The 27,701-nt window shown below is 43.0% G+C and overlaps 1 protein-coding gene across 1 annotated transcript in view; it reads left to right on the forward strand.

The window, feature by feature from the left end:
• The first annotated feature begins 3,100 nt into the window (after positions 1 to 3,100).
• The window catches only part of LOC145395000 (methyltransferase-like protein 25B), a 351,111-nt gene continuing 326,510 nt past the window's right edge, over positions 3,101 to 27,701 (forward strand). The window contains exons 1-3 of the mRNA XM_080268744.1: positions 3,101 to 3,214; positions 21,754 to 21,866; positions 23,544 to 24,115. Of these exons, the coding sequence (XP_080124870.1) occupies positions 3,101 to 3,214; positions 21,754 to 21,866; positions 23,544 to 24,115 (799 nt within the window). The remainder of the gene's footprint in view (positions 3,215 to 21,753; positions 21,867 to 23,543; positions 24,116 to 27,701) is intronic.

Raw genomic sequence — 27,701 nt, forward strand, 5'->3', positions numbered from 1 at the left:
ACAAGGGACTCTTACCCTTGGGGTGGCTGAGGGTACTGGCCCCTCGTAGCTCACTATTGGGCCTCCTGCCCTGTTTGTGGCAGAGGGTATTTCTCCCTCGTGGCTCACTGTGGCAGAGGGGACTGGCCCCTCGTGGCTCACCAAAGGTGTGGCAGAGGGTGGTGTTCCCTCGTGGCTCACCAAAGGTGTGGCAGAGGGTGGTGTTCCCTCGTGGCTCACCAAAGGTGTGGCAGAGGGTGGTGTTCCCTCGTGGCTCACTGTGGCAGAGGGTACTGGCCCCTCGTGGCTCACCAAAGGGCCTCCTGCCCTGTTTGTGGCAGAGGGTATTTCTCCCTCGTGGCTCACTGTGGCAGAGGGGACTGGCCCCTCGTGGCTCACCAAAGTTGTGGCAGAGGGTACTGGCAAGGCCGTCTATAAGGGAGGCCAGAACGCTGCCCGTGACGTCACGGAGTTGGTGACAGCTCTTGCTCTCCCTCTCACCCACTGACTCACTGGAGCCTTATCCCACTCTTCTTCATAATGTCCACTGTTTAGTTTTTTATTCATGTTACTATTTGAGGATGTGTTTCATAAACATTGCTCACAGCATTATTAGATAATATTGTGAACTACTGCAGGTATTTTATAGTCCCCTAAGCGATGTACTTCAACATCATTTATGAATACATGTATGTCACAGTTTGTATTGATGATGACTGATTGCATTATTTTGGGATGAGGGGCCTGAATGATTCTACCTATTATCAAAGAATTATCCTGCCACACAATACTCCAGTAGGTTGCATCTACAAATTTTAGTTTTTCCTTTAACTCATCTAAAGTATGAAATTCCCTTGCTTTTCTATGCGTTTCTTCATCTGTAACACTTAGCTTTAACGCAGTTTGCAGTGCTGATTTCTCCAACCTAATCCTCTTTGAATCAGGTGATTCCCTGACATTGGTTGTAGAGGATAAATATGAAGGGCAGTTAGGCAGCAGAGAAGGAATGGCACCATTCCGTAACTTCCGTATGGACAATCTTGCTGTTAGTCTTCTCCCGGAAGTTTCATCGAAGACAGAAGTTTCATCTACGAAATCGGCAGGTGCGAAGTGTAACTCACAAACCTAAAACAAAATATATATTTCTAGTGTATGTGTCTGCATGTATGGTTGAGAGTTTGGTTGTTTGTCTGTCTGTTAGTCCTAGATATTTCAACTGGAAATGATTGATAAATTTTAAGCTAACGAGTGAGAAAAAACAAGGATGATTTATAAGCTCGCGAATTTGTGCCACCTAGAAGATGCTAAAAGTGCCTCCATATTGCAACACCTGCCTCATGCAATACTCATCATCTATAGTTAATTATGTTTCTATCGCTTTTGTTCTTACTCTTTCGCTGCCTTTTCTGTTATGTACTCTCCCACATGACATAACTACACAGTATGGAAGATCACTTGGATGGTTCAAGCGACCTTTTGCATTCGGTGAAGAAATTATGATAAATAATTCTACCAGTCTGCCTCACCACTGCCATGTTTGTGCCCGCGCGGCCATTCATCATCGAGGCTGAAAAATATTATTACCGTATATCCCTACTTAAAACATCTACCAACGCATTGTGCTTGTAATTGCTAAACTGCTGCTAAACTCTAACAATAGTATAATGTTGTACTTACCCTGCTGCTGTGAGTTGGGGTGAAATTCTCTCGTTTGATGGCGCAAATCCATTTGTAGCGGAGAGTTTCGTCCTTGGGAAAGGAATACACACTAACTTTTGGGCCAGTTCTATAGTTCCCATTGCAATTTGGCACACAACAACAGTGTGGCATTATCACACAAAATAGTAAGAAGTGGCCAACACAATGCGTGAGGAATATACAGATGATTGCGGGAATAAACAATGCTGAGCAAATTGGCGTGACCTCCCACTAGCGCATGTCAATCACCACTGACCCCTGGCGTGGTGCAGGTAGCTGGATCCACCGATGTCACGTGTCAGCGCGTCTGTGACTCATCTTCTAGGCCTGAAAACTGTAGACGGCCTTGGTACTGGCCCCTCGTGGCTCACCAAAATTGTGGCAGAGGGTGGTGTTCCTCGTGGCTCACTGTGGCAGAGGTGGGGACACCTCGTGGCTCACCAAGGGACCTCCTGCCCTTAAGGGGTGTAACTATGGCCGTCGCCAAAAAGCTACTAGGGACTGATTTTTTATCAGTCCCACCCCACTGCTGTCGATAGTTAGCCCGCCGGTGAGGTTGTCTCGGATCCAGCCCACCTGGCGTCGGGGCAGTTGCGGGGAGAAGAGGCACAGGTCAGTGGTGGTTGGGTGACCCTCTTGCCCTGGGTCATTAGCCCCCCCGTTGTCCCTTCCTAGGGTGGTGGGGTGGTGGTGGCCCGGTGGCGGGGTGGGGGGTGTCGGGGTGGATGGTCCGGCGGCGGGCATTTTAGTGGCGGCGGGTGAGCTCCGGGTCATAGTGGCGCGCGGCCCGGGCGGACTTATGCCGTTGTCGCTCCAAGACCCGGCGCGCTGTCAATGCTCCTCTGCGGGCTCCTTGTGGGGGTGTCGGGGCGCCCCCTGTGGCGCTATTCTGCATTTTAATCAGTATATCAAGAACTTGACTTGAAAATTTCGCGAAAACGCGACTCATGTTGTGACATGTTGAGGCTCAGCCAAACCTTTCCCCATGGTTTGCAACTTTGCGTCCATGGTCAAGACGTTATTAGGTATTATTTTTTTAGATGAACATGTACTTGTATCTCTTCAAAGTCGTCTTAAAATACACCCAGGATGTTGTAATACCAATAGAAATTAATGAAGACAGCTATGGGAGACGCCAGAATATATTTCAAAGTAGACTCCAGTGAAGTAGAAACAAGTTAATTACTGACTACAAGTGCACCTTATAATATCCAAAGCCTGCGTCACTGAATGAACACAGACCTTGATAGCTCCCCATGAAAATTAGTTATTATAGAATTAAGTATATTTATAGAATGACGGGGAATCGTCTTGGATGCGAATTGTCCTGACGGGAAGTCGTCCTTCAAAATTCATTCATGTGTTGACGGCGAAGTGACGCGGAAGCACGTAGAATTTCAAGTTCCTGATAAGAGTACAAACCATGCCAAACTTTATAAGTGTCAGCGAAGAAACGGTTGATGACTGGAAGGAATTTATTAGGGCAGCAGTTAAACTTACTGATATTCATCGTGGGCTGCTGGATTCATATGTGCTGGTAAGATATTTCGAGCCAGAAATTGTATGTTGACTTGGAAGATAGTGCAGTGCAAGCAAACTATTTCAATGTCATCTTGATAAAATTTATGTTCAGTCTGAACAGATTGCAGGAAAGCTCCCATTAACAAATAATTTTTTTTTTGTTTTAAAGGGATTACCTCTCACAGGCTAATTGTATCATTCCCTTAACGTGAAAAAATGTTAGGTAGTGGTACATAACGTGGGCAAAACCATCACTGATCCTAGATACAGCGGTCCTGTTTTCGTTTCAGCCAGAAACAGAATTACGAGATTTTGATCCTTTTTTTTTTTTTTTTTTCGATATTTTAGACTTCTAAGACACTGGCATTTTCATCGCAAATTATTTTTATTTTACTCCTGAAGGTTAGGTTAGGTTATCTTGAAGAGTAAAATAAAAATAATTTGTGACAAAAATGCCATAGAAGATAATTGTTTTAGAATTGTCTAAAATATTAAAAAACATTAAAATCTCGTAATTCTGTTTTTGGCTAAAATGAATGAATGAAACTTAGATAAAAGAAATTAATATATCAGAATGTGAGAGACTTATGACTATCTATCTATCTATCTATCTATTGCCAGATGCCTTAATCCTGGAAGGGGTGTCCACAAACAAATCGCCTCCATGTTGCTCTGTCCCCTGCCATTTCACTGCCCTGCTTCCAGCTCACACACCCCTCTCTCATATACCTCTCCACTCCATCCCTCCATCTCATCCTTGGCCTCCCCCTCCACCTCACACACATACTCTCCTCATTAGTGTCTCATTTTCCATATGGCCAAACCACCTCAGTGTGTTTCTCCTAACACTTCCTATCACATCCACATCCACACCACAACGATCCTTCACTTCTTCATTTGTCAGTCTGTCTATCCATGTGACTCCACATGCTCTTCTCAAAGAACTCATTTCCACAGCCCTCACACTTGACTTCTGTCCCTCCAACAAGGTCCAAGCTTCACTTCCATACTTTAAAGTTGGTATCACAATACTGTCATGTACTGTAGTAACTTTTTCACTTCCATGCTCACTTCCCTGTTTCTTATCACTGCTTTCAAGGAACCAGCAACCTTTCTTCCTTGTTGTACCCTTTCAAGCACTTCACCCTCTAAACTTCCATCCTTTCTCATCACACTTTATATGCACTCACATTTTCTATTTCCTTCTCATCCAACCTTACTATACATTCACTGACTTCACCCCTCTTGGAGACTATAGCTTTACTCTTCCCTTTAACCTTTAGAATCCGTCTCTTACATACCGTACTTTCCCAAACTCATCCACCAAGCCTTGCAGCTCCCTTTTGTCCCCACCTAACAACACAGTATCATCTGCAAACAACAGTACAGGGAGTTTCCAAATACTGCCCTCTCTCATGAGGGCCACTCCAACATCTACTGTCCTGCCTTGCATCTCTTTTATAAACTCATCCATGTACAAAATGAACAACCATGTAGACATGACGCATCCCTGTTTCAATCCAACCTTCAGATAGAAAAATTCACTCAGTTCACTATCCACACGCACTGCAGCCTTAGCACCCTCATACATACTCTTCACAGCCTTCAACAACTTCCCATCTACTCCATATATTTTGAATACTTTCCACAGTCCTTGTCTATCCACCCTGTAATATGCCAAAATCCATGAAGGTTGCATTCAACTTCTTTCCCTTCTCCAGAAACTTTTCTGCTAAAGACTTAAGGATGAATAACTGATCTACACAACCTTTTCCCTTCCTAAAACCTCCCTATCCTTCTCCAACTAATTCCACTGTTTTTTCCCTAACTCTGTCAATGTCAGTAAGTTTCCTACCATATACTCTGCCTATTAAACCAAGAAGACAAATGTCCTTATGATTACCACACACTTCTTTTTCCATTTTTCCTCTGTACAGGGGAATAATTATACCGGTACCTGACTTCCAATCTTCGGGACTCTACCCTCCTCCCAGGCCAGTCTGCAAATCTTCCATATTCATTCTACTACCTCTCCCCCATATTTCAGCATTTTACCACACACTCCATCCATTCCTGGGGCTTTCCCCATTTTGACTTTCTTCATTGCTTCCACAACTTCCTTCTTGCTGATTTCTTCCTCTCTTCTCACTTCCCTCCTTCTCCCAGCCATTCCCCAGCCACTTATACTCGCATTACTTCCATTCTCTGTGTTCAACAATGCCTTAAAGTGCTGTCCCCATCTGTTCACTTTTTCTTCCTTCTTCACTGGTAATGTACCGTTTTTATCTTTCACCCCCTAACTAACTTCACTGACACCCTGTCTAACTCTCTTTACCTTTTTCTAGAACATTTTCTTACATTCCTTCCACTTTACAGTAAAATTCCTTCCATATTCGTCATCCACTCTCTTCTTACTTCCTCTTACTAATTTTTTCACCTCTGTCTTCCTCTCTACATATAACTTTCTCCTACGTCTCTCAACTTCTTCCACACCCGTTTCTCATCCACTCATCTGTTAGCTGATGCAATATTTTTGTTACTGAACATTCTGAAGCCACAGATTGATTCCTTCATCCCCCAGTGACATCCTAATTTCAAACTTATTCATATAAACCCCCATGTTATCTTAAATGAGACCAGACTAGATTGTGGCAAGTACAGTATATAAGGAATATAGTGTTTTGTGGACATTGACCTCCTGAAGCTTCAGTGGCTCTAGTGAACTTTATTAATACAATAATATTAATTCCCACTTCAGGAACTTCTTCAGAAACTCCTACAAAGGGTATGAAAATTTTCTTGTTAAATTTTTTCACCATTATATATATGGTATACATAGAATGAAGCTGGTACTATATCTGTTGGTCCACTTTGGTTGGCAGATGGCTCGCTTACTGAGAGCTGCAGAGACATGGCTGAGCTGTTTGCAGACAGCTCTGCTTCTGATTTCACGGACAGGGAACTGAGATCCGCTCCCCATCAAACACACTGTGGAATTTTTTAATCAGTAGACATATCAGTAGGTGATCTCTCCCAGAACTTTCTGAACTAGATCCTAGTTCCATCAAGGGATCAGATGGTTTACACCCACTGCTTCTTAAATTTTGTCCAGGTCTTCTCCAACCCTTTTACATGATTTTCTTTTAGCAAATCCTTGAAATTGGATTATCTCCGAAGCAAGTGGTCGCTCTTCCCTCCCCCCCCCATATATCCCTCTAAATCTGTATTATAGACTGAAAAGCATGATTTTAATATGTTACAAAATCCTAGAATGCATAGGGGTGGATGGACTGTACAGTTATTTACAAACTAACAGCCTTTTATCTCATGCTGAGTTTTGCGTCTTCAGTAGGAGGTGAACCGAAGATGAGCCTCTGATTACCTGTAACAATGTAATCTTAGGCTTGGTGCTGGTTATTTAATTATCTAATTATGTTTGACAGCCCCAAAGCCTTTGATGTAGTAATTCATACTGTCCTGTACAAAAACTATCTTGTTTAGGTGTTTCAGTTGTAATCCTACAGTGGCTAAGGGACTTCCTGTCTTTCAGAACTACGTCTGTCTCTGTTTCTGTTGTTTGTAGAAATCCCAGACATGTAAAGAATGGAGTTCCGTAGGGATCTGTTTTGGGCCCTCTGCTGTTTCTTGTTTATGTAAACCATTTACCTTTAACTCTAGGCACCGGGCACGGGTAGGCCTATCCACATCCCAGGACCAGGTTATTTTCAGGAAAATCAAATTTCCCCCAAATATATATATATATATATATATATATATACAGGGTGTTCCAGAAATATGTTCCGAAAATCAGGGGATGTACTCCTGACACATAATTGAATGTAAATTACTAAATGACCATATTTTCAATTCTCAATAGTTTTTGAGTTACAGCACCTCAGAGGTCTGCCAGGAATGTGTTTAAATCCAGGGATTGTACAAAATGCCTGAGACAGATGTGAAATTACTTAACGACCATAAAGTAATACAGCACACAGCAAAGTTGACAAGTTTGTCAGGAATGTGCCAAAAGCTGTAGAATGTACAGTATGTGATAGCCTGTACATAAGTTAGTAATAAGAATCATAATGATACGTTCGTGTGTGCAGTATCAGATAGTGTTATCACCCTTTACGTGGTAACATGCCATAAACGACAAAGGTGTTGTTGGGTGGTTGAGTGGAGCTGGTGTATGAGGAAGGAAGGGTGGAGGTGGCGAACCATCAAGATGATGTCGAGGGGTAGTGGAAGGACGGGTGTTCACTCACCCAGCAACACCCGTCTACCAGAGATCGAGAGCTGAACATGTGGATCAATCAGTTTTAGAGAATCACGCACAAGCAGACATGGAGCAATACTGCAATGGTGACTATGCAGATATGCACCTGACACTGGGTGAAGCTAGGGGTAATGCTGCAGCAGCAGTACGGCTGTACAGGGAACGTTGTCCGAACCGCAGAGTGCCACACTGGCAAACATTTCTCGCAGTTGATCGTCGTATACGTGAGACTGGTACCGTTCGTCAGCATGCAATTCCGGGTGACAGAGGACGACCACGGGACATTCACATGGACAACATAGAGGACCGGATACTACAAATGATTGAGGATGATCCTGAAATATGTACTCAACAGATTGCTCATGCTCTGCAGCTGCCAGTGGTGACAGTGTGGCGGACTTTACATCAACATCATCTACATCCATACCACCATCAGAAAGTACAAGTTTTAACTGATGTGGACTATCTTCCAAGGATGCAGTTTTGCCAGTGACTGTGCATGCTGAAAACTGTCAATCTCCAGCACTTGTGCTATTTACTGATGAGACAACATTCGGGAGAGATCGTTTTCGTTTTCATTTTTAAAGGCTCCAACATGCTTGCATGTGTCGGCCTTGGTCACCTAATGGCGGCTCTCCATGCTGCACGATCCATTGCAGCCTCCCTGTTCAGTCCCTTAACCCTAAGGTCACACTTAATGACCTCGTCCCATGTCTTTCTCGGTCTACCCCTCATAACCCCACCCCCAATATTAACACTTCTCACCTTCCTCACCCAACTATCATCCCCCATCCTCTCCACATGTCCAAACCACCTCAATCTACCTCTCCTCATCACAACACCAATACACTCCAGTCCCATCCTACCTCTCAACTCTTCCATTGTAAACCCAGCCCCTCCAGGCCTTGGACACAGGGACGCACTGCACATCCACCTAATCATTGTCATTTCTGTACGTCTGAGCCGGCGAATGTCTTCCTCCTTCACTGCCCAGGTCTCACTGCCATACAGCATTACACTCCTAACACAAGCTGCATACAAAGACCCCTTAGCACGTAGGGAGAGCCCCCTCAATGTCAGGAGAGGCAAGAGCTCCCTGAACTTCTTCCAACCACTTCTCACCCTAGCCACAGAGCTAGCTCCAGCCCCACCTCCAGCACACAACATGTCTCCTAAATAACAAAACTCTTCCACACACTCAAGAGATTCACCAGCAAGTTCAATTCTTTCACGTCTGACGATCTCCACCTGCTCACCCCGGCACGCCGTACACATAAAATCAGCATTATCTCGCAGTCTACCTCTGATACCACTACATGGCACCATTAATTTACATAACCGGCATATTTGGTCTGGTGACAACCCACATGTAATGACTCGACAAGGTCATCAGGTACGATTTGCAATCAATGTATGGGCAGGCATCATTGGTGACTATCTGATTGGTCCATACCTTCTACCCCAGCGGCTGAATGGTGCAACATACAGACGTTTTCTTGAGGACCCACTACCACCGCTGCTGGAGGATGTGCCCATTGGAATACGGAGAAGGATATGTGGTTTAAGCATGATGGTGCTCTGGCCCATTATTGGCATATTACAAGGGATTACTTAAATTATGTGTTTCCTGGACGATGGATTGGGCAAGGCGGCCCAGTGTCATGGCCACCTCGGTCGCCTGACATCACTCCCCTGGACTTCTACCTGTGGAGACACATTAAAAGCGAAGTGTACGCTACAGACGTTCCAAACCGTGAGGAATTGTGGCGCCGTGTGGAGGACAGCGTGGCACGTGTACGAAACAATCCTGGGGTCTTTGAACGTGTGCGTCAGTCACTTCTGCGACGGGCTGCATCGTGAATCGAGCAAGGAGGGTGGAATTTTGAACATTTACTGTAAATGTTAATGTCATACTGGAAATACTGTTTTATTTTGTTAATACATCACGTTGTCCTTGGTAAATGTTTCATTTACGAGCAATTCCCGGAGTCAGAAACATTCACGCAGACCTGTTAGGTGCTGTAACTCGAAAAATATTGAGATTTGCTAATATGGTCATTTAGTAATTTACATTCAATTATGTGTCAGGAATACATCCCCTGATTTTCGGCACATATTTCTGGAACACCCTGTATATATATATATATATATATATATATATATATATATATATATATATATACTGTATACACTGGTATATATATATATATATATATATATATATATATATATATATATATATATGTATATATATATATATATATATATATATATATATATACTGTATACACTGGTATATATATATATATATATATATATATATATATATATATATATATATATATATATATATATATGTATATATATATATATATATATATATATATATATATATATATATATATATATATATATATATATATATATATATATATATATATATATATATATATATATATATATATTCACTACAAATCAATCAAATGACAGAAAACACATAAAAAATGTGTATTTACTCTCTGTTGGCGATTCGGAGGTGGTGGTGTGGTGTGAGGGAGCCGGTGCATGGCGGTGGGCTGAGTGTGTTCAAGGTCGCGGTGGTGTGTTGGTGGTGGTGGTGGAGGGAGGAGGGATGGTTATCTTGCACCAAAATAAGTGTTGAGTGTGTCTTTGTTTCTCTTACTAATTCACAATGCCGTGTGAACACAATATTACAACTAAAATAGCAAAAGACACAAGAAAGTAACTAATAAAGATTGGCTTATTTTATGTTTTCCATGATACTTATTTTCTAACATACTTATGTCTGTTTAGGTATTCACAATTATTTACACATTATTTCACTGTTTTTAGTACTTCTTGACAATGTGATACTTCCTAAAGGCAGGCTATGGTCAGTACAAGTGTACTTAAGCACCCATACACTCTCCCCCACACCCCTCAGGGCCCCCTAGTAGCCCTCCCCACCACCCCACCCCACCCTACCCTTCCCGACCCCTACCCCTACCCCGAACCAGCATCAGCTGGTTCCAAGGCCACACTCTCCCTATGCCAGCCTCCCACTGCTCACCATCACGGTCCTCCTCGCTGCTGGGCTGCCTTCCCACCCCTTCCCCACCCACATCCCCGCCCCCTCCCCCAGCCAGCCAGCGTGACCCCACACACCAGCCATGCTGGGATAATACTATTTATCTATCTATCTATCTATTGCCAGACGCCTCAATCCCGTTTGGGGTGGCCTCAAACAAATCGCCTCCAAGTCGCCCTGTCCCCTGCCATATCACTGCCCTGCTCCCAACTCACACCCCCCTCTCTCATATACCTCTCCACCCCATCCCTCCATCTCATCCTCGGCCTTCCCCTCCCTCTTCCCCCTTCCACCTCGCTCACATACACTCTGTCAGTCTTTCACCCTCCATCCTCTCCACATGGCCAAACCACCTCAGTGTGTTCCTCATAACGCTTCCTATCACATCCACATCCACACCACAACGCTCCTTTATATCCTCATTCGTCAGCCTGTCTCTCCACGTGACTCCACAGGCTCTTCTTAAATAACTCATTTTCACTGCTCTCACTCTTGACTTGTGTCCTTCCAACAATGTCCAAGCTTCACTTCCGTACGTTAGAGTTGGTATCACAGTACTGTCATGTAGTAACTTTTTTACTTCCATGCTCACTTCCCTGTTTCTTATCACTGCTTTCAAAGAACCAGCAACCTTTCTTCCCTGCTGTACCCTTTCAAGCACTTCGCCCTCCAAACCTCCATCCTTACTCATCACACTACCCAAGTACTTAAACGTACTCACATTTTCCAATTCCTCACCATCCAGCCTCGCTGAACATTCACTAACTTCACCTCTCTCAAAGACCATCACTTTACTCTTCCCTACATTCACCTTTAGATTCCGTTTCTTACACACTCTCTCAAACTCATCCACCAAGCCTTGCAGCTCCCCTTCGTCTTCACTCAACAACACAGTATCATCTGCAAACAACAGTACAGGAAGTTTCCAAACACTATCCTCTCTCACCAGGGCCACTCCAACATCCACTACCCTACCTTGTACCTCTTTTATTACCCCATCCATGTACAGATTGAACAACCATGGAGATATGACACATCCCTGTTTCAAACCAACTTTCAAGGAGAAAAATTCACTTAGTTCACCATCCACACGCACTGCAGCCTTCGCACCATCGTACATACTCTTCACAGCATTCAACAACTTCCCATCTACTCCATATATTCTTAACACTTTCCACAATCCTTGTCTATCCACCCTGTCATATGCTTTCTCCAAATCCATGAAAGCCACATACAACTTCTTTCCCTTCTCTAGAAACTTTTCCACTAAAGATCTAAGAATGAATATCTGATCTACACAACCTCTTCCCTTCCTAAAGCCTCCCTGTTCTTCTCCAACTAATTTCTCTGTTCTTTCTCTAACTCTGTCTATAAGTATCCTACCATACACTTTTCCTATTATATTAAGAAGACAAATGCCCCTATGATTACCACACACTTCTTTTTCCCCTTTTCCTTTGTACAAGGGAATAATTATACCTGACTTCCAATCCTCTGGGACTCTACCTTCCTCCCAGGCCAATCTGCACATCTTCCACATCCATTCTACTACTATCTCTCCCCCATGCTTCAGCATTTCACCACACACTCCATCAATTCCTGGGGCTTTCCCCGATTTAACTTTCTTCATTGCCTCCACAACTTCTATCCTACTGATTTCTTCCTGTCTTCTCACCTCCCTCCTTCTCCCAGCCATTCCCCAGCCACTTATACTCGCATTACTTCTATCCTCTACGTTCAACAATTCCTTAAAGTGTTCTCTCCATCTGCTCACTTTTTCTCCCTTCTCCACTAGTAATCTACCATTTTTATCTTTCACTCCCCTGCTAACTTCACTTCCACCCTGTCTTACTCTTTTCACTTCTCTCCAGAACATTTTCTTACAGTCCCTCCACTTTACACTCAAATTCCTTCCAGATTCCTCATCCACTCTCTTCTTACTCTCTCTTACTAATCTTTTCACCTCTCTCTTTCCTTCCACATATAACTCTCTCTTCCGCCTCTCAACTTCTTCCACGCTCCTATTTCTCATCCATTCATTGTATGCTTTCTTCTTTTGTGCCACAGCCTGTTTCACCTTTTCAGTCCACCACGCTGTTCCTTGCACCCCCCTCCGTCTTCTCTTCCTTCCACACACCACATCACATGCTGCACATATTTCTTCTGTAAATATCTTACACACACCTTCCACGTCTCCCATCTGCTCCAATTCATATTTGCCCAATCGTTCCTCCACTTCTCTCTTATACTCTGCCTTTTTCTCATCCTCTTGTAACCTTTCCACTCTCCTTGCAACTACTCCTTCCTCTTGTCTTTCCCTTCTTCTATTCCTCCATCTTACTTGCATTCTAATTCTGGCCACCACCAAGTAGTGGTCAGAAAGTCCACTCCCCCAACCTCTATACACTCTTGCATCGTTTACACATCTTCGCATCCTTTCATCCGCACACACATAATCAATCATTGCCTTCCTTTCATTCAGTTCACCACCCACCCTTCTCATCACTCGCCATGTATATATACCTGTGGATCATTTTATGCCTGAAGAGGGTATTGGCTATCACCAACCCCCTCCCAGCACAAATGTCCACTAACGCACTCCCATTCTCATCTATCTCAGCAAGCACACCCCACTCACCAACTATTCCATCCATCCATCCATCCATCCATACTCTGAGTTCATATGGCATGCTACGAAGTTCAAACATGCCCGCGAAAAATTAAAACTTCATATGACGTGGACCGTAGGCCACTACCAACTCGTCATATGACGTTGACTGGCGCCTATGGGTTAACAATAGTTAACAGTTGCAAAGTATTTGCTGATGATTTCAAAATTAATCATCATGTCCACTGCCCACCTCTTTCTTGTACAGCAGCTGATCTCCCCAGTTGTTAGTGTGATCTAGGCTGTGTCTCTTCCATCTCAAGATTCAGGGAGCATCTCATTAAATCCTAACAAATGTGCTTTACTTAGATTTACCAGGGGCTCTGTTCTGCTGCAGGGCATGGCCCTTTTGCCAGGTATTCTCTTGACAGTCAGTACATTCTGATGGTCAGCTCCCATAAAGATCTAGGGGTTCTAATGATATTTCTCTTCATTTTCGCATGCACGTTAAGTCTGTTGTCAACAAGGCTGCAGGATTGCTAATTTGCTTAACAGTGCAGTATATAGGGGTGAGGACTTTATGTTGTCCCCCTTCATATTCCATATTAGACATACTGGAGTATGGAACATGCATGTGGAACATTGGGTATTTTGGCAATTGAAGACTCATAGAATCTGTCCAGAGAACAAGAATGAGACACACTGACAGTATCTGGTAAGTCGCCAGGTCTCGTTTGAAAGAAGGTGATCTCTGCTCTATTCAGGGTCGTTTAGTCTGTGCTGATCTAATAAAATGTTGGGAAATTTTTCTTTTTGAGAGTAGTGTTACCACATATGATGTATTCATTTTGGTACTTATTGTATATACTCATGGCCAAAGGTACAAGCTTGCACATATGCGTAGTTCTATTGACTGTAGCTCTCAGTTCTTTTCCTTATGATATGTAAACCTCTGGAATGCTGTACTTGATAGTGTTTTTGCTCATAAATCTGTTAATGCCTTCAGAGTTTCTCTTCACAGCACACTTAGTGAGGTTCTTGTAACATTTTGGATTAACTTTCTGTATCTACTTTCTCCAACTGGCTCATGAACATTTCCAAGTCTGCCTTTTGTACATGTTGCTGTTGCTGTTTGGCTTTTTTTTTTTTTTTTTTTTTTTTTTTTTTTTTAAATAAGTGATTCCTTGGTCATCACCGTCTTGGTTATAGTCATGGTTGGCATTAAACCCCCCCCCTTTTTTTTTTTTTTTTTTACATACAAAATGTAGGTTCACATCATATTGATAAATGAGGTCTACATACATAGGGCCTATACATTCAAATTTTAAAACCCATTTTGATCTTATTATCTGGTTGCAGGAAAGTGTACGCTGCCTTCATGGACTTGGAGAAAGCTTATGACAGAATAGATAGGAAAGGTATGTGGAAGGTATTAAGAATATATGGAGTGGAGGGGAAATTGTTGAGTGCTGTGAAGAGTATGTACGAGGGAGCTAGGGCTACGGTGCGAGTGGATGGTGAGCTGAGTGAGTTCTTTGATCTCAGTGTGGGACTGAAACAGGGGTGTGTAATGTCTCCATGGCTGTTTAATATATATATGGATGGGGTTGTAAAGGAGGTACAAGGTAGGGCAGTGGATGTGGGGGTGGCCCTAATGAATGAGGATGAGATTTGGAAGCTTCCAGTGTTGCTGTTTGCTGATGATACAGTATTGTTGAGTGAAGATGAATGGGAGTTGCAAGGTTTGGTGAATGAATTTGGGACAGTGTGTAGGAGGAGGAAGCTGAAAGTTAATGTAAACAAAAGTAAAGTTATGGTGTTTGAGAGGAATGAAGTCACAGAGTGTGCAGTGAGGTTGGATGGTGAGGATATGGAGAATGTGAGTGCATTCAAGTACTTGGGCAGTGTGATGAGTAAGGATGGAACTTTGGGGGATGAAGTACGTGAAAGGGTACATCAGGGAAGGAAGGTTGTTGGCACACTGAAAGCAGTGATGAGAAATAGGGAGGTGAGTATGGAAGTTAAGGAGTCTCTGCATGATGGTATTGTGATCCCTACCCTGACGTATGGAAGCGAGGCGTGGACCTTGCAAGAGGGGAACAAGTCAAGAGTGAGAGCAGTGGAAATGAGTTACTTGAGAGGAGCATGTGGAGTGACATGGAGGGACAGGTTGACGAATGAAGAAGTGAAGGAACGTTGTGGGGTAGATGTGGATGTGGTTGAAAAGATTAGGAGAAATACACTGAGGTGGTTTGGACATGTGGAGAGGATGGAGAGTGAAAGACTGACTAAGAGGGTGTATGTGGGTGAGGTGGTGGGAGGGAGAGGGAGGGGTAGACCGAGGATGAGGTGGAGGGATGGAGTTGAGAGGTATATGAGGGAGGGGGGGGTGAGTTGGGGGGAGGGGAGTCAAATGGTGGGTGACAGAATGACTTGGAGGCGTTTTGTCTGCGGCCACCCTTTGCGGGATTAGGGTGTCAGGCTATAGATAGATAGATAGATAGTATTTGCAGCTTGCATTTTGTTTTTCATTTTCTAAAATATCAACTTCATCACATTCTGTTGCCTTTTTTCTGATGCTACCAGCAGACATTTTGTTGCTGTCGTCCTCTCAATGCAATGGAGGAACTGAGATTGAGACACTGAGTACTGAGTCAGGAGTAGTCAAGCCTACCGTACCTGTCCATTTCCTGTACAGTACAAGTTAACAGAGGCTTTGTCCAATTGGACCAACTTGTAACAAAAACATGTCTTAAACAAGTGCCTGTTCTTTATATTACTCTTTAAACCTTCTGTTTCACTGAAAATTTCTTTTTAATTGCTTATTTTAACTGATTTGCATATAAATATCAGGAATAAGAAACAAAACAATAAAACCCAATAAAACCCCCAAAAAACCCAGTGGGTTGGGTATTCTTAAAAAAAAAAAAAAATGTTTTTTTTTTCCAACCCTGGTTCTAGTGGCTTTTGTTATCACTGCTAGATGAAAATCTGCACTCCAGCCGTTGTTGCAGTTTTTTTTTTTTTTTTTTTTTTCCGACAATGATAGTGCAAAATCTGTGGCTTCTGCTGGTTTTGAGGGATTCAAAGATGACGCCCTACTCGAGGAGTTAATCCCAGGTGGTGGAGACCACTAACTCTCCACCTCATAGCCTGAAAATCCCTAACCTCAGGCCCATCTCAGGTCACTATGTGGTACAAGTTTCTCCCTTATTGTGCCCTTTTCATCATTTTCTATTCACCATTCCTCTGTGTGTTTCTGACGCTTACCACAACAGTATGTAGGCTATATATGTATTGGGTCTAAATTGCTGTAAAAGGAAAACTGTGAGTTTTCAGGTGGGGTGTCCAGTTCCATTTAGGGTAAATTCCATAGATCCTGTGGTTTTTCTGTCACGCAATTTCGTTATCATGTTTTAAGCACAGTTCCAGTTATGTGCAGTAACCAAGGGATCACTGTAATCAGTCCATCAACTGAATTTTACAAAGGGGTGTGAAACCTCTGTCATTTACTCCTCCATACATAGTTCTTCCAATTGACATGATCCTTTGGCCCTAGTCTCATCCATTCCATACCTTCATTTGTTACTTTTAAACTATATCTGTCCACTTGACTAGTCCTAAGGTGTTTCCCTTTCTCTTAGTAAAGTATTCGTTGCAACAAACAGTCCAGGTTGATCTGATAGCATCTATACTGTACCTGTAGTTGATGGATAGCTGATTACTGTACTACAGATGTTCTCCTCTGTGTGCTTGCCACTCAGACATGTAGCAGAACATGTATCCTGTATGCTGTCATGCCATTTCATCGTGTAGTATCTTTTATAAAGGCTCCAAAATACTTGCATGCATCGGTCTTGGTCACCTAATGGCAGCTGTCTTTGCTGCTTGATCTCAGGCAGCCTACCTATTGTTCAGTCTCTTATCCCTGAGGTCACACTCTGTGACATTGTCCCAGGTCTTTTTCAGTCTTCCTCTCACAGCTCAGCCTTTGACATCCACACTTCTTGCTTTACGCACCCAGTTGTCATCCTCCATCTGCGCAACATGCCCAGACAATTTCAGTCTGCCCCTCCTCATCACAGCATCAGTGCACTTCAGTCCCATCTCACCTGTCAAATTTCCAGTCATAATCCTAGTCCCCTCAGGCCTTGCATTCTAGGATGCACTGTGAATCTATCTGATCATTGTCATTTATGTACGTTTGAGCCTTCGAGTATCCTCTTCCATTACTACCCAGGTCTCACTCTCATACAGCATTACACTCGTAACACGTGCCACATACAAAGATCCCTTAGCATGGAGGGAGAGCCCTCTCATTGTCAGGAGAGGCAACAGGTACCTGATCTTACTTCTTCCACTCCTTACCCTAGCAACAGAGTTTGCTCCAGCCCCACCTCCAGCATATAACGCTTCCCCCAAATGACAAAACTCTTCCACACATTTAAGAGACTGGCCAACAAGATCAGTCCTTTCACACTGCACACATGAAATCAGCATTATCTCTCAGTCTGCCTCTGATACCACTACATCACTTATGCACCCACTTATCACAAACACCATTCAAAATACTGTAGAGTTACTTCCCTTACCCATGTAGTTTACAGTGAACTTAATGATGTCAAGAAATAGCTATAAAAGCTCCCAAATTGGTCATTCTGCTTTTCTGCTAATGAGTAAAATGTTACAGACAATAGCTTGTGACTGATATAATTTTGAACATCCTTACGAACAAGACTTGTTACAAGAATGGGAAAGATGCCCCCCTGACTTAACCAAATTGAGCCCGTTCTGTGTTATGTAGTGTAATTTACGGGTAGTTGCCAAGTGTAATTAGCCACTGGTGAACTACCCTGTTATAAAAATTAGAGTTCATTGTAGGTGATCCATAGGACAGTTGAGACTGCTGTCATTATTTATGTGTACTATACAGTAATGTGCTTATGGTTATTAAAAATTGTACTACCCTGTATCTGAGTATACTGTAAAAGTACTGTAATTTATTTAGGAGTAATAGGAGTAACAGGACATTGTGGACACCCTTTAGAGTGTCTTTGATTTAGACCATAAATCTTGTGGAGCTGGATATGTACAGTACAGTAGGTCAGATCTCACTGTGGTTATACATAGGATATCAGTTGCCTTTTGCTGTGTACATGTAGCTGTTAATTTTTTTGCCGGCAGTGGAGACCGTTATCCACACGGTTGATGCTGTGCTGCCTTCTTCCTTCACCTTTATCATTCTTTTCTGTGTCCACTCCCCTCATTCCCTATTTCTCCCATCCTTTCTGTCACTTTTTATTGCTCTTCTATCCTCATCAAGTGACTCTACTCCCAGTGACAAGCCTAATGGTTTCCTGTATACCAGGAAACCATTTATAGTGCTGGCTGGTACAGTAACAGTACAGTAATCCCTGTAAGACCCAGACACCCGAGTCCCGGACACCTCAAGTCCCGGACATTTTTGGCTCGGGTCCTCGGACACCAAAAATGACCAAAAAACATAAAAAATACAAAAGAAAACCGATATGTTTTCAACCCTACTTTGAGTTTGCTGCGCGGTGACAAGCAGCTGTGTTTTGGCGCGTAGTTCCCCCGACGTCTGGTAGAGCACTCCTGCATCCCCCCCACGTCCTGCCTACCTACCATTGTGACTTCACACTTGTCACTACGGCTGCCCATGTGCTTGCCTTTGTGGTGGTGCCCTGCCTGCTGCAGGCACTGCTGTTCCTCTGCTGCCTCTTACTTGTGTGTGTGACGATGACCCCGCCGCCCAACAAGAGGAAATGAGTGGTTCTGACTCTGGAGAAGAAGAGGGGGATATTGGAGAAGGTGGATGCGGGATGGTCGACGTCCCACATCCTCCAAGAATTCAACCTCGCCCTCTCTACCTTGTTCGATATCAAGAAATCTCGGGACAAACTTACCCAGTACACGGCAAACTTCGCATCAAAGACCAAATGCAACATGCAGAGGAAGATTATGTACCCTCCAGGGCTTGCATAAGTCGACCGCTCCATGCTGATTTGGTATCGTCAGCAATGTGCTGCTGGTGTGCTGATGCATGGTATGGAGCTGAAGGCTGCTGCTGAGAAGTTTGCAAGGTTCCTGACATCCCAGACTTCAAGGCATACAAGGGTTGGCTCTTCGCTTTCAAGTTGAGACACCAACCAAAAGGCCAATGGCGAAGCTTTGGACACCAACATGGAGGGAGTAGAAGGGTTCCGGCAGAAGTTGAAGGGCTTGATTGACAGGGAGGGCCTCACTCTCGGTCAGGTTTACAATGCTGACAAAACTGGTCTGTTCTATTGCTGCTGCCAACGAACACCCTATCAGAGGAGACGGAGAAGCGTGTACCTGGACGCAAGTTCTCCAAGCAACGGATATCTGCTTTGTGTTGTGCCAATGCCATGCACCGGCTCAAGCCCGTTATCATTGGCCCTGCAAAGCAGCCTCGGTGCCTTTGTGGGTTGATGGATGTCCTTCCTGTTGTGTGGTACCATTTTGTGAAGACTTGGTTCACAGCCAAGATCTTCAAAGACTGGTTTCACTAGCACTTTGTCAAGGAGGTCATCTGTTATCAGACGAAGACACTGGGAATATGACACAATCAGGTAAAGGCTCTCCTTCTTCTGGACAGTGCACCTGCGCATCCCTCCGACAAGGAGTTGGTGGCTGAGAATGGCCGCATTAGGTGCTTGTTTTTGCCACCTAATATTACTGCTTTCATCCAGCCAATGGAGCATGGAGTGATCATGGCAATGAAGGGGCTGTACCATCAGAAGTTCTTGGACGAGGTGATGGTTGTTCTCAAGGATGAAGACGAGTGCAGGGAGGGACGGGACACGCGAGGCCAGCAGACTGTGGAAAACCTTCGCTGCTACAGCCTCAAGTTATCCAACTACAACTGGGTCAGTGCATGGAAGGAAGTCCCTGTCAAGGCTCTGGAAAGTGGTTGGTCTCGTCTGCTTCTAGGAGCTGATGTGGTGCATGACTTTCTAGGTTTTCACATGGATAACTTCCATGCGCGTCTTCGTGTAGCTGGTGATAAGGTGGATGTGGACGAAGTGTGTGAGTGGTTGGATGACGACGAGGGCGGTCCTGGGTATCAGATCATGTCTGATATCGAGATCGCATCTTCAGTTGCAGGTACAAGTACCCAGCTGGAAGATTACAATGAGGACAGTGAGGATGATGCAGACTCCTCTCAGCGTGGCACTACTCCAGCCATCCCCAAGCTGAGCGTACTCCAGGAGCACGTCGAGTTCGTTCTGGACTATCTTGAACACCTGGACTGCCACAGGGAGATGGGACCCCTGGGACTTGTGGAGGAAGTGCACGCTTTTAGGCAGCGCATCATCAGTCGCCAAAATCGCTGTTCCATACATTAATCTACCATTTACACTCCCTTTAGGCCCGTGACCCCTGACGTGCCCAGCCCTGGCTGCACACCACTGCCTTACCAAGACATGCCTTCCACCTCCAAGCCACAACCCAGCTCATCACCTCGGTGGAGTCACCACTGGACGTGAGTTTGCAGCTATCATCAGAATCGTCTGCAGTGGGTAGTCCATCACCACATCCCAGTGATGTGCCGTTCGGCCATCTGCAACACCTACTCTTTGACTCCAGCAGTAAATAAAAAACAGAGACTCGTCACTAGACCTCATGGGAATTTACAGTGTTATCCAATGTTAAGAACAGAATGTGTAATGTGCAGTGTTCAGAAATTAGAATTCAGAGTGCAAAGGATTAAGTGCAGAGTGCAACACTGGTGTGTTTCAAGTGCAGTGCAAGAAAGAAAAGAATGTGCAGCGTTAAGAAATTAGAAATCAGAGTGCAAAGGATTCAGTGCTGAGTACAACACTGGCTAGTTTTAAGTGCAACGCAAGTAAGAACAGAACGTGCAGTGTTAAGAAATTAGAACTCAAGAGTGCAAAGGATTAAGTGCAACACAGCACTGGATTACTGTACGTGCTTCAGGTGCACTTTCACCAATGTCAGAGTCTGAGAGGAGGCGGGCTAATCTTGCGATGGCCACGGACGTGTCGTAAGTACCCTGTACACTGCTAAATATTTTCCATACTTCTCCATACTTACTTCTAATTTCTCATTCTCTGGTTCCTTTTCATTTATTTCATGGTTTCTGTCCCTTATTTGTGTGAACAGGGTCTTAAATAGGTGCTGTGCATGTCCGGTAGATAGTTATTTACGTGGCTTTAAAAGTTAGGTTGGGTTAGGGTCCATAAGTACCTGTCCAGAGGGCATTTCCTAATTCCCGGACATGCCTTTGGTTCTATTATGTCGGGTCTTGGAGGGATTACTGTATATGTATAGCCAGATATTGGGGTGGTATGGAGCCTATTCTGTTCCCCTGTTAACTGGGTGGAGAGACGCAAACATGGCATCCATCCCGGAACCAAACCTCCACATTTCCCTGTGCCTTGCTGAGGTGAGGTGCTGCTTAGCGCAGGGGGAACATCAGTTCCCTGCACTGGACAGCCCTGGTATGGGGACAAAATTAATTGTGGATGCCTTATTTCCCTTAAACATGTTTGTGTAATTAATTTTTTCCTCCTACAGGATTTCTTTACTCAAGATTTGTGGTCACAAATAAATCCCAAGTGGACGTCAGTACTGAGTAAGCTGACCCCAGTTGATCTGGCATCTTTCCTCTCTTGTGATGCTGCTCTCTCGTATGTAACTGAATTGAAATTACTTCATTTGGTTTGGATACTAGCATGTCAGTGTAAAATATTTCAGGAAATGAATATCATAATGTATATTAATGTACTGTACAACTGTTACTTTTCTTCTTGTAATATGGGATGTAGCTACTAAATTTAGATCTTGAACAGTAACCGGTTAATAAATATCTGGTTACATCATTCCTCTGTAAGTAAATTTCAAAACTAACTAATGATATATCTGTTTCATTAAAAATTATATATAAGCTGCTGTGTATACTGTACCGGTATGTGTTGGGTGAAAGTGTAGGAGAGCTCCCATGCATATAATTTATGATTTTTTTTTTTTTTTTTTTTTCAGTATACTGTAAAAAGTTTCAGAAATGAATAATTTTGAATCAATTATACAACCTAATCAGACTTACACACAGACCACAGCAGGATAGTGCCTGCCATATTTGGCTCAGGTTGATTTGGCCCCAGTGTCAGTTGGTCACTAGTTATTTCATATTTGGTAACCTTACCTACGTCAAGTTGATGTAACTTAACCTAACTTAACGTAACCTAACTAAACCTAACCTAACCAGGATGACCTGTAGACATACGTTTTGGGTCTGTATCAACCTGTTGCCCCCAGTACAATGCTACTGATAGCATCAACGAACCTAACCTTAGTGCTCTTAGTTTCATGGTAGTTAATTCTGTGGAATGTGGGTGATAAGTGAATTCACACATTTGTGAATCTAGATCCCTGTTGTAAAATTTTCATAATTGGTTATAGGAAGCTCTCCTGCACTTTGTCTCAGTATTGTAGTTTGTGAAGTTTAAATCCTTATACTTTGTATAGTACTAGTATTCTTTCACCCGTACCGTGCATGGCGAAAAAAAAATAAAAGACTGATGCCCCTGTACGCTTGCCGGTTTTGGATTGTCTTTTTTCTGGCTAAATGGGCGTAATACATCAATATAAGATCCCTGGCACTAATAAAAGTAATCACTAAAGCCACAGTTGGTTGAATCGAGTCAGGTTAGTGCTACTCTACCTCTGAAATCTTCGAGGTTACTCAGAGAGCAGAATGATTGTGAGCTTGTGAACCAATTTTGGATATTTATTCTGGATAAATGGGCTTAATACATCAGTATAAGATCAGTGGAACTAATTAAAGCAGTTGCCAAAGGCAGAAAGTTGGATGAATCGAGTCAGGTTGGAGCCAGTCTGAAATCTTCGAGGTTACTGAGAGAGTAGAGCATCTGTGAGCTTGTGAACTGATTTTGGATTTTTTTGGGGGGTAAATGGGCTTAATACATCAATATAATATCCCTGGCACTAATAAAATTGGTCACCAAAGCCACAAAGTATGTTGAATCGAGTCAAGTTGGTGCCACTTGACCTCTAAAATCTTCAGAGTTACAGACAGAGCAGATTGGCTGTGAGCCTGCTAAGACTCACTCACCTCCCGTGATGCTAAATCGGTGTTGTAAGCTTAACAGAAAAATGTCTGAAGTTAGCAAGATACGATATTACCTTCCATTTTACTCTGGTTGCTTGCAGTGACTTCTTAGTGGTGCAGGACTTAGATCTACGTCTCTGGCATTTTTGAAGGGGACGTAGATCTACGTCACTAGCATGGTACGGGTTAATTGACAGGACAAACTGGTATATAATTTTTTTTTTTCATTTTTCAGGCTTAACAGTGTGTGGCCATTATCGTTGTTGTCATTGCGAACTGCTGTCTTCACATACTCACTGCCAAGAAAGTCTGTGTTATCATTAAATAAGTTGACAACTTACTTAAGCACACACAGGCCAGTTGAAACTGCATCCCATGTGCCTTCTCAGGATAAGAGAAAGTTCCATGTACTTGATACTAATCAAAGGGTGAAAGATAAACCAGATCATCAAAATACTGTGCACAGTCAAATCTCATCAGGAAAAACAGAATTGTGTAGTAATGCTGAAAGAGGAAGTCCAGACTTTTTGCCTCAGGATTGGAACCCAGGTGAATTAAATCGTTTGGGGCCACTCAAAAACTGCAGTGAGGTCAACTTTTTACCTCAAAAAGTGGTTGATGTTAAATCTGATGAAAAGAAAGATGATGCAAAGAAAGACAACATTGTAAAAGAGCCATGCTATGATGATACAGTGCAAATAACACATTTTGACACCAAAAAAACACTTGAAAAGTCACAGTTTGATGCCAGTCCTATACAACAAGTTGAGATAGCCTGGGGAGACACTGCTTCAGAGTTAAGTGCAGGTAGGAGATGTGCTTAGTACAGCCATGAGTGTATTATTTATAATTCTTTTTTTACCCACATAGCCCAGTTTTACATAGTGATGACAAAATGCCTCACAGCTTATTATCAAATCAGACTTAAATTGAGGTCGAATATGTCTGTTTTTCATTCTTCATTTCTCATATGTTGCAGTGTCCTGTCTAATTTCTCCCATGCCTCACACTTGCACACTTCCCACTTTCATTTTGGATACTAACTTTACCTCACTCTCTGACTGCTTTGTCGTGTTTATAATTCCTCTTGCCTTTTTTTGTACCATTTGCAGCTGCCTTAAACAAAGTTCTCAATGGAAAAAAAAAAAACATGGGCTGGAAGTTTGCGAAAATATTGTCTTTGCCTGAGAAAAGTTTAACATAGAGCCATCTATATTAAGAGATCTGGACACATTGTCTTTAAAAAATTGAAGGTCATAGACAACAGGGTATATACACTGAGGAAAGGCTGTTCCAGAGTTGACCAGTTGTGTAGGCTACATGGAAGGCTGTGAGTACTGTACTAGTTAACTCTTGTATTACTAAGTTGAACAGAAAAGGGGGAAAGTGTGTCAGTGTTGTGTTGGAGGAGAGCATGCATTAACATGGCATGGTTCGAATCCATAAGATGAGTGGAGATTTTTGTTTCATTTGAATGCTGCCAAAGTTTTTGGGTGATCTTGTGTGGCAGAAATGGTAAGGACTACAGCAGCTGAGCTTTTGATTGTTCAGGACCTCCTAAGGGTTGATTAAGGATTGCCTGTTATTATTATTTCTACTGGTAATTTGTTATAACAGACACAACCAGTCTGATATGATCCAGTTTGGACATGAGAAAGCCCAGAAGTTAGAATGACTCAAGAGTAGGGTGCAGTATTTACATGATAGAAATGCCTCTAACACGCCCATGGACTTTGCTATTCTGTTAAACAATGTAATTTAAGATATAAGTATGTTGTATGTGCAAATGAATATTCTAGTGTAGTATAAACCTTCAGCTACTTGCATATGATGATAGAGTAAATTTGTACATAGTGACAGTGACTGACAGTTTGTCATCACATCACTTGGCAAAAATGGCAAAGAGTATTGCCACTTTTTGTGTAAATGAACTGTGTTATGAACTGCACAGCACTTAATGCCTCTTCCTCTTTCCCTTTTAATCAGTGAGTCGCAGGACATCATTTTAACTTTATTCACGCTACCTTTCAGCATTTTTTTTTTAACTGCTTCAAGGAATGCCTCAGTCATGAAAAGGTTATTGATGGTTGTAGCTAACCCATCCATTTTGAAGAGTTTCTCCATAGGTGCATTGATTTGTCTGTACATAGCAAGAATACTATATAGCTGAGTCACTGTTACCTGGAAAGGGTTATCCTTTTCAGGCAGACGGCCTTTTTTTACTATTACAATAAAACCTCACTGTAACAGACTAATTGGGGCCCAAGCCATTCCGAAAAAAGTGAAATTCCGATAACAGTGACATCCAGACTTCCCCCTGGTAGCCTGGACTTTTTATGATATATCAGACATTAGTCCGTATTGCACGAATGGTTTTTAAACTTGTCACTACCATTGCAATATTGTACCATATTAAACCATTACTACAATAATCAAATGGTATGATATATACTCGTATAATAATACTGGACTGTACATTTATCAACATGTCTTGTTTACCTTATTGTAATGAACATAGCTGAAGGGGTCAGGCAGTCTGAACTGCTTCTTGCTTTATCAGAATTTTTCTGATATACAGTATAAGAATGAAGTCCGGTAGCTCCTCGATTCCAATAAAAGCGAATTCCGGTCCATTAAAATGTGTTATACTGTATCGAGGTTTTACTGTATTATTGTTATTATTATTATTATTATTATTATTATTATTATTATTATTATAATTATTATTATAATAGTGAAGGCGGTGATTGTACAGTGAGGTTGAATGAGGAGGAAATGGAAAATGTGAGTGCATTTAAGTACTTGGGTAGAGGGATGGAAGTTTAGAGTGAAGTGCTTGAATGGGTACAAGAAGGAAGAAAGGTTGCTGGTTCATTGAAAGCAGTGATAAGAAACAGGGAGGTGAGCATGGAAGTGAAAAAGTTAGTACATGACAGTATTGTGATACCAATTCTTACGTATGGAAGTGAAGCTTGGACTTTGTTGGAGGGACAGAAGTCAAGAGTGAAAAAGTTAGTACATGACAGTATTGTGATACCAGTTCTTATGTATGGAAGTGAAGCTTGGACTTTGTTGGAGGGACAGAAGTCAAGAGTGAGAGCAGTGGAAATGAGTTATTTGAGAGGAGCATGTGGAGTCACATGGAGAGACAGACTGACAAATGAGGAAGTGAAGGAGCATTGTGGTGTGGATGTGGATGTTATAGGAAGCGTTAGGAGAAACACACTGAAGTGGTTTGACCATGTGGAGAGGATGGAGAGTGAGAGTCTGACAAGGAGAGTGTATGTGAGTGAGGTGGATGTGGGGGGAGGGAGGGGGATGCCAAACATGAGATGGAGGGATAGAGTGGAGAGCTATATGAGAGAGGGGTGTGTGAGCTTGGAGCAAGGCAGTGAAATGGCAGGGGACAGGGCGACTTGGAGGCGATTTGTTTGTGGCCACCCTTTACGGGATTAAGGCATCTGGCAATAGATACATAGATAATTATTATTATTATCACTGCTTAGTTGGTGGTAGGTGGGGATACTCACCATCCACTCACTCGATGTTGTGCTGCTATGGGTGTCTGCCCCTTCCTCTCTTCCTTCCTTCCTCTTCTGTCTTTCTTTCCTTCATTCTTTCCTCTTCCTTCTGCCTACGGGTGACTTTGCACTCCCTTTTCTTTCTTTCTTTCCTCCATTCTTTCCTCTTCCTTCTGCCTATGGGTGACTCTATGCTGAGTGACAAGCCACATGGTTTCCTGTACACCAGGAAGCTTTTTACTATGCTGGGTGGTAACCATTTAACCAACTTAGGGCACCTGGTGGTTTAGTGGGTAATTAAGGCGCTCCAATCAGATTGAGCCTGTGTAGATTTATATCCAAGGGGCGGTTAGGGTTTCTTTCTCGTATAATGCCACTAGGGGATGAGTAAGGCTGGTCACTCTCGTCTCAAATATCAGGACCAGTTTGCCTTGCCTCGGACTCTTACGCTCCTCGTGGGGCAACATAGGATTGGATGATGGATGGATGGAATTATTGCATGGTGATTGGTGGGGACGCTCATCATCCACTCACTCGATGTGGTGCCGCTCTCGCGTGCCTGCCCTTTCCTCTCTTCCATCCTTTTTCCATCCTTCCTCTTCTGTCTTTCTCTCCTTCATTCTTTATTCATCCTTCTGTCTTCAGGTGACTCTACACTAAGTGACAATCCAAATGGTTTCCTGTACACCAGGAAACCATTTACTATGCTGGGTGGTAACCATATACCATAACCAAATTATGGCACCTGGTGGTTTAGCGGACAATTAAAGCGTTCCAGTTGGATTGAGCTGGTGCAGGTTTATATCCAAGAGACGGTTTGAGTTTATTGCTCACATTATGCCACTCAGGGTTGAGTGAGGTTTGGTCACTCA

The sequence above is a fragment of the Coenobita brevimanus genome, chromosome 29 (assembly GCF_032717465.1).
Source record: "Coenobita brevimanus isolate Jiangsu-jjx chromosome 29, ASM3271746v2, whole genome shotgun sequence".
Classification (NCBI taxonomy): domain Eukaryota; kingdom Metazoa; phylum Arthropoda; class Malacostraca; order Decapoda; family Coenobitidae; genus Coenobita; species Coenobita brevimanus.